The sequence below is a fragment of the Vombatus ursinus genome, unplaced genomic scaffold (genome assembly GCF_900497805.2).
Source record: "Vombatus ursinus unplaced genomic scaffold, bare-nosed wombat genome assembly UNPS02014894.1, whole genome shotgun sequence".
NCBI lineage: Eukaryota > Metazoa > Chordata > Mammalia > Diprotodontia > Vombatidae > Vombatus > Vombatus ursinus.
In genome coordinates, this window is record NW_020954672.1 from 3953580 (window position 1) to 3961447 (window position 7868).

Genomic DNA, 7868 nt, shown 5'->3' on the forward strand with positions numbered 1-7868 from the left:
TTCCCTCTCCCTCTCCCTCTCCCTCTCCCTCTCCCTCTCCCGGACCATATCTCCGCCCCCTGACACCTTGCGTGCGTCACCCATTTCTCCATTCCATTGGCTGGCTCCATCCCTCTACTTTGGGGCGTGACATCATCCCTTATTCTTATTGGTTTACATTCAGCGAGGGCGGCTGTTCATTGGCTTTGGAGTCTCTCCGTCTAGTCCGGGCGGAAATCAGCTGTGCTGAGATATGGGTCTAATTGGACGTGGGGAGGGGAAGCGACGCTCTCAAGATGGCGGCGTCGGTGAGTGTCGCGTGGGTCTTTCTGTCTTGTCCAGCTGCAGGGGTGCGAGCTTTTTTCCTGATACCGGACTGCGGACCGGGATGACATCCATGAGGAGCGGACCCTCGCGGCCGAAGTGGGCGCGCAGCCACCCTAGCAAGCTGTCGGGGCCCAGTCTGGCCGGGGTTCTGGGATGGAAGGGGCCTTTGCCAGGAATCCCGTCTCCTCCTCTCGGGATTACGGGCTTCGGTTAACGAAAGGGCGTCGGGGAGGGAGACTTTGTGGGAGTGTGATACCCCGGGAAGCGGAGGGAGGATCGAACCCCACGTCGGCTTGGAATGGGCCTGGGGCTGAGGGGCCTGGAGGGGACGCGAGCATAGTTCAAGGGTTCTTCCCTACCGCCTGCCTGATCCGAGTGCCCCTTTGCCCCTTCCACCGATTCCCTCTTCTTCAGGGTGCTCTCCCACCCCCCATCGTGGTCCAAGTGCCCCTCTGCCCCCAGCTGATCCTTGCCCAGACTCCTCCGTCTAAAGTGCCCCATCCCACCCCCCATCCTGGTCCAAGTGCCCCTCTGCCCCTAGCCAATCCTTGCCCAGACTCCTCAGTCTAAAGCGCCCCATCCCACCCCCCCATCGTGGTCCAAGTTCTTCTCTGCCCTCAGCTGATCCTTGCCCAGACTCCTCCGTCTAAAGTGCCCCATCCCACCCCCCCATCCTGGTCCAAGTGCCCCTCTGCTCCTAGCTGATTGCCCAGACTCCTCAGTCTAAAGTGCCCCGTCTCACCCCCCAAGCCTGGTCCAAGTGCCCCCCCTCCCACTGACCCTGGTTTAAGCACCTCTCTCCCCTCTCAGTTTAGTCTAAAATACCCCCCCCCCCCATGCCTGGTCCAAGTGACCCTTTGCCCTCCCAACTGATTCTGGTCCAAGGATTCCTATACCCTTGCCCCCTCCTCATTTCAGTCTAAAGTGCCCCTCAAGCCTGGTCCAAGTGATACTCTGCCCCTTTACCTGATTCTGGTCCTAAGACTCCCCCACAACTTTCCAGTCTAGTCTAAAATGACACCTGCCTGCCTGGTCCAGGGTTAGCAGTAGGAGTTTCCTTAGCAAGTTCGTTGAGTTTTTGGGTGAAAGGGAGACACCTGTACATATAGCCATAATCATCTGTAAGGGGGTGAATGGGGAGGGAAGGACATGGAGGAAGATAGACCCTTTAAAACTTGGGGCTCTTAGCCATCCTGCAAGGCATTTTTGTTAGCTCCCCAGCTTTGGAGCACATCCTGGTAAGAAGAAAGGAGCATGAGGCCTTCCCAGTTTTGGTGACATTCCTAGCCTTTATAGTATTAAGGTCACAGGGTATCTGGAGTTTAGGGATAAAGCACCACGTCCAAACGGCCGTCTTAGAGGCTGAGACTATGCAGGCACAGTTCACAAGTGAGATTTATGAGATAGTTTTGTCCTTAGTTGAGGGAAGAAAGATGGTTTGATATTTTTTTCTTTTTCTCAACTCCCCCTTATAGGAAGTGCTAGAGTCAGACCTGCCACTTGCACTGTCTCTTTTAAACAACCTCCAGGAGCAGGTGAGCAATATGACAACTTAGTGGTAAATCTGTTACAAGAGTTATCTCTAATTTCAATGTGTAGCCTTATCCCCTGTCCCTTCTTTGATTGTTTGGTGTTATCTGTAATGAATGGCTGTCTTCTTTTTTGCCTGAAAGCCAAGTATAAGGACAATCAATCAATCAAGTATTTATTAGGCATATAACTGGGCATACAAGTACAAAAATTGAAGCAGACTACTTGCTATGAGCTTTACAGTTTAATTGGAGTGAGATCACAAGTGTATATAAAAACATATGCAACATAAATACAATGTTAATAAATATGAATATATACAAAGTAGTTAAACATAAGGTAGTTTGGCAGGGAGGGCACTGGTAGAATCAGGAAAAGCTGCATGCAGAAGAAGGTGCTGGAGCTGCATTTTAAAGTGAGAGGAGCTCTTGGAGCCAGAGCTAAGAAAGGAATGCATGGTGATGGGAGATGGAGTGTCTGTTTGAGGATCAGAGGGAAGACAGCTTGTTTGGATTGCAGAATGTGGGAGGGGAAATAACCAGTGAGGTTGGAAAGATAAATTAGGGCCAAATTTTATAGGTCTTTAAAAGCTACACAGAAGAGTTTTCATTTTTATCTTAGAGGCAATGGGAAATCACTGGAGTTGGTTAAATAGGGTGCCATGGTTAGATATGCATTTAAGTAACTGGGTTAGGGTTGACTTCTTGCCCATGGAAACTGAATTTTAGAGCTGAAAGGAACCTTAGTAGTGATGTCTAATTCTTTCACTTTATGTATAAGGAACTGAGACTCGGGTTTGATCACTTAGTCAAGTTAGTGGCAGAGCTATAGTATAATCTTGTTTCCTATTCCCAGTCCAGTGTTCTTTTATTGTGTTTGTTGTCAAACTGGACATTCCTGTGTTCTTTTCCATACTGGTAGCACTGAATTTAGATTCTGAAGACCTGGGTTCAGGTCCCAGCATTTGCTGGTCATTTAGTCTCTTAGAGTCTGTTTCTTCATCTGTGAGATAGAAATTATAATTCTTAGACTACCTACCTCGTGGGTGAGCTGTGAGAAAAGCAAATTAGTAGGCTGTACCGACCATATTCTAGGCACTGTGCTAAGTGTGGAACAGTGCCTTGTAGACTGCAAAGTACTGTGTGAATGTGAAGTATTATCATGGCACCTGTGTTCTAATTTTTGACACAATTTTTTTTGTAAGACTTTGGTAAAGTTTCTGTCCTTTAAGGATAAGATTTTTCTTGCAAAACCAAAAGCCTTCTCTACCCATTAACTCCCCTCTGAGATTGTCTCTGTCCTGGCATGTTGGGAGGTCAGGAAACATATGGTGCTTTAAGAAGTACTTTTTGGTAAACCCTTTTAGTCAACCCCGAAGCTTCTTGTTGGTGTTCCCCCCCCCCCTTTTTTTTAATAGGTGGTGGCTGTAACTTCACAAGTTCAAGCTCTGACAAAGAAAGTTCGGGCTGGAGCCTACCCTACAGACAAAGTAAGAGCTACTGGTGGACAGGAACCCCTTGATGCGTTTGCTGCTTGCTGTGCTCTTTGGCAGTGGTCTGACTTATTTACTTCATTTCCTGTTCTTTCTCATTTTTTAAAGTTGCTTTTCAGGCTATTCCTTCGCCACTTTTCTCTGTGTCTGAAACTTCATTTGAGTATGGCTTTACCCAAGTTCCTGGTCAATTTGCTTGTTGAGTTTTTACTTATGGTACCTACCACAGCCTTTAAGACCATGCTACCTTGACTTGGTTTCTTTCATTACATTTTTTAAACTGAGTTACTGGTGTAAATCTTAGCTGTCTATTTTATTTATTCAGCAAATATTTATTGTATGTCTGATATGTGTAAAACACTGTGCTCAGGGCTGTGAGGAGTTGGGGTACACAGTAGTATAAACTACTGTTCCAGGCTTCCAATATTTATTTAGTTGGGGACCTAAGACATAAGGGCAGCTTATAAAAAGTACTGTGTTAATACAATGGACAATAAGTAATTCAGGAATTAAAGGGAGAGTGAGATCACTTCTGACTGCAGTAGGACTTGTTGAGGTCAATAGATTATAACCTTAGTGGGTTATGGTGGACAGAATTGTCTTCCTAGCCACTGGTGGTGGTTTGTTTTTTTCTTCAACCTTTTTAGTTGATGACTGAGTCCAGTTAGGGGCTTTACTTACCTTATTCCTTTTATTACTAATGCTTCCTAATTCACCTTACCTTAATCCAGTCTTGTTTTTTTTCCCCTTTATTCCCTGCCACGTTTTGGAGTTTACATTTATTTTTCCCTTTACTTTGCTTTTCTTAGACCACCCTGGCTCCCTATGATCGATAAGTTTTACCCATGCATCCCCAGCATTGTATTAGATGTAGCTTTCTTTTAGCCATGGGGCTGACAAATATGCTTTGTATGTTACAATTGGAGGAGGAACCTCAACTTGGAAAAGTGTGTCTTTTCCCCTTTATGCTCTTTTATTCTTCCGAAGCTTTAACTGAGTATGTTTCTCATACTAATTCTTCCCATCTCAGGGCCTCAGCTTATTGGAAGTGAAAGACCAGTTGTTACTCATGTACCTCATGGACCTGAGCTACCTCATCCTGGACAAAGCTTCTGGAAGTTCACTTCAGGAACATCCTGCAGTGCTGAGACTGGTAGAGATTCGAACGGTACGGGACCCTGAGGTGGTGTGTGGCAGCAGGCCCCTGCCATCTAGCTGTACTGTGCCTGGTAACGATGCCCAGGAAAGGGAGCTAAAGGGAAAAGAGCATAGTTCTGTTCATTTGCCCCACTTCCTTTTTGATGCTTAATCTGGTCCTAACATGATATGATAGAAAGAATATTAGATCTCTGTTCCCAAGAACTGAGTATAAATCTTTCCTCTATCACCATTTATATGACCTTTGGCATATCACTTAACTTCCCAGCCTCAGTTTCCTTATCTGTAAAATGAGGGGATTGGACCAAACTGTCTCAGATGTACTTCCAACTCCCAAATCTATGATCTTATCTTTTGTAGGTTTTGGAAAAGCTTCGTCCTTTGGATCAAAAACTCAAGTATCAAATAGACAAATTGGTGAAAACAGCAGTGACGGGCAGCCTCAGTAAGTGAGGGACAAGGTGAGGCTTATTGTCCCTTAACCAGTAATTTACCTAGTAACTAACATTTCCTTGTTGGGTTTCTCATTTCAGGTGAAAATGACCCACTCCGATTTAAACCTCATCCCAGCAATATGATAAGCAAGGTAAAGGGCCTGTGAACTCCCATCCCCAAGAGTTTTTTGGTCTTTTGGAAGCCTCTTACTATTATTCTCCCCTAACCTGTGACTTAAGATTGTGGAATTCTCAGGCTTCATTTACTCTGTTTTTATCTGCTCCTCCTTGGAGTACTCTTTCTAATCTATTCTCTCAATATTGTCCCTAAATTGTTTTGAAACAGTGGTGTAATACTCAAATAGAAACACATATGGATCCCTGATTTAGAAAACCACGTAATATTATCTGGTTCTTTTGTGTTTTTATTTACTTTAAGTATTGTTAAATATTACCTAATTACATGTTAGTCTGATTCAGGCCACTCTGGGGGATGCTCGGGAGACAGGGGTCCATGTTTGACACCTTTGGTTTAGAACACTATATGTTCCCTGTGTAGTTGAGTTCTGAGGATGAGGATGATGAAGAAACTGAGAAAGGACAGTCTGGGGATTCAGGAAAGAAGGGCTCAAAAGGAGCACCCAAGAAATACATCCCGCCTCGTTTGGTTCCAGTGCATTATGGTATACTTTACTCTTGTCTTTTCCGATTGATTTGTGGTTTTGTCTAACCTCCTCTGGTCTTTGGTAATGCTTGCTTGTTTTGCTCCATAGATGAAACGGAAGCTGAGCGTGAAAAGAAACTTCTGGAACGAGCCAAGAAGAGGGCCTTGAGTAGCTCTGTCATCCGTGAGCTCAAGGAGCAGTACTCAGATGCCCCTGAAGAGATCCGGGATTCCCAGCACCCACATGTCACTTGTCAGAGCCAGGAGGATCAGCACAGGTCTGTGTCACGTCACTGGAGAAATGTGTTTGCTTTATGTAGGGCTGCATCAGGGTATTGGATGAAGACTGGTAATATGAAAGACAGTATCTGCTACAGAGAGCAGGAGAAAAACCTGAAATAGCAGCTTCATAGAGTGGGATATGAGAGCTCAGTGCAATAGTGAGAGATTTAAAAGCAACATATTGGAGTAAATTGTAGGCTTTGGTGGGGGGAGGATGGAGAATCTCTTTATGTTGGTCTCTGATTTGCCCACTACTGGAGCTTTCCATATTAATGGCAAAGAGTAGAAGCAGTTCCTTGTAGTTACTTTAAAGAATGCTTGTTAAATTTAGGGAACAGAAATAGATGCACTCATCTGCCTCATGACCTGGCACATTTAAAGTGCCTAATAAATACTACTGGACTAATTGATTATTTAGGTGGCAACTTAGACCCTGTGAGAGCTAAGCTTTGGTTCTCAATAAGGATAAATACAATGAGGGCATAAATTTCTGTGATAATAAAAATAGAAAAGAAAAGATGCAAGATGCCCAGTAGAGTCTCCTAATAGCAATTCTAGTAGGCTTTGGGTTTATCTTTAGGGAGATTCAGACTTGATACTTACTAAGTGTTTGTTGGCTTGCTAACTATGAGAATTCTGAGGAAATGTTTAGTCAAGAGAGAACAAGAAACTGTGACCCTCAATTTTTGTAATTGGACACCATAGAGCTTGCTGAAGACATTGTATTCAATTTATGATGTGTTCCTCTGGCAGGATCAATTATGAGGAGAGCATGATGGTGCGTTTGAGTGTCAGCAAGAGAGAAAAAGGTCGGCGCAAACGAGCAAATGCTATGAGTTCCCAACTTCATTCCCTCACACACTTCAGTGACATCAGTGCCTTGACAGGAGGAACTCCCCATCTTGATGAGGTGAGAGTTGGAGAGTGGTGGGTGGAGAATGTTCTTTGCTGTTGTTGCATGACTCTGTAAGGTAGTAATAAACTTTTTCTCAGCTGAAGTACCTCATGATCCCTTTCTCCTCCATAAAATCTATCTTCAGGACCAGAATCCCATTAAGAAACGAAGGAAGGTGCTTAAGAAGGGTAGGAAGAAAAAAGGTCAGTGTGTGATTATACCTAAGGTAGGTCTGGTTGGGAACTGTGGGCAGCAGTTGCTGGAGTTTTGAGGATTGAGTGTCCTGGCTTCCATTGTTCTCTGAATGATCCCTTCCTGGACAATAATCTCCTTTGGGTGGGGTGGGTCATTCCTGCTTCTCAGGCTGATGATCACTCTCACTTATAAAGAGGACTTTTGGTCACTATCTCTGGGGTCCCACACAGCTTCTCTGTCAATTCTCTCTTCCGTTGGGCAGGACTCTTTTCAGTTCTTCCCAAAGGAAAGGGAGCCTTTATCTCACTTCTTGGTGCCCTTAGTCCCCTTCTTCTAGTCTTGTGTTGTAGGAGAATATAAACAACACTGACTACCCAGTGGTCCTTTCCTATTTTGATCCCTTCTATCTAAGCTTTATTTACTCTTGTCTCTTTAACTTTCCCCCCACTGTCTTTTGCCTCACTCTTGGTTTCCCTTCCTTTCAGGTTTTCGGAGGCGGCGGTGATTTTCTCTGTATGTTTATGTATACATATATCACCCTGGGACTCTTATGCTCCACGGGGTTCTGCTGTTTATATTCAGCGGATGTTTGCTTCAAATATATTTGTAGAACCATCCTTATTAATAAAATTAAATTAATTTTTAAAGTGAAAATACCTTTCTGACATGAATTGTTTGGGTAGAGTGTCTAATTGAAATTGGGGCCCCTCTTTTTGACCAGGATTGGTGGAAAGGGGGAGGAAAGATTGGGTATTTTGAAGGTGAAAGAAGGAGAGAAGGGACAATTTTCGAGAAAAATAGTTCATTTTTGTAAGATAAATGAGAAAAGGGTAGAAGATGACAATTAGCTCTTCTGAGTCATCTTGAGTATTCATTGCTTCAGGAGATTCTTTTAGTTCTGTTTTGGCTTAT

General features: G+C 44.2%; 1 protein-coding gene across 1 annotated transcript; it reads left to right on the forward strand.

Moving 5' to 3' along the window:
- The first annotated feature begins 234 nt into the window (after window positions 1-234).
- On the forward strand, window positions 235-7603 carry NGDN (neuroguidin). Its single transcript, XM_027843070.1, has 11 exons — window positions 235-287; window positions 1782-1841; window positions 3254-3325; window positions 4359-4496; window positions 4847-4931; window positions 5020-5072; window positions 5480-5603; window positions 5694-5862; window positions 6620-6776; window positions 6907-6964; window positions 7442-7603. Exons 1-11 carry the CDS (start codon window positions 276-278, stop codon window positions 7459-7461), a joined length of 948 nt encoding a protein of 315 aa, XP_027698871.1. The 5' UTR covers window positions 235-275; the 3' UTR covers window positions 7462-7603.
- Window positions 7604-7868: the final 265 nt, after the last annotated feature.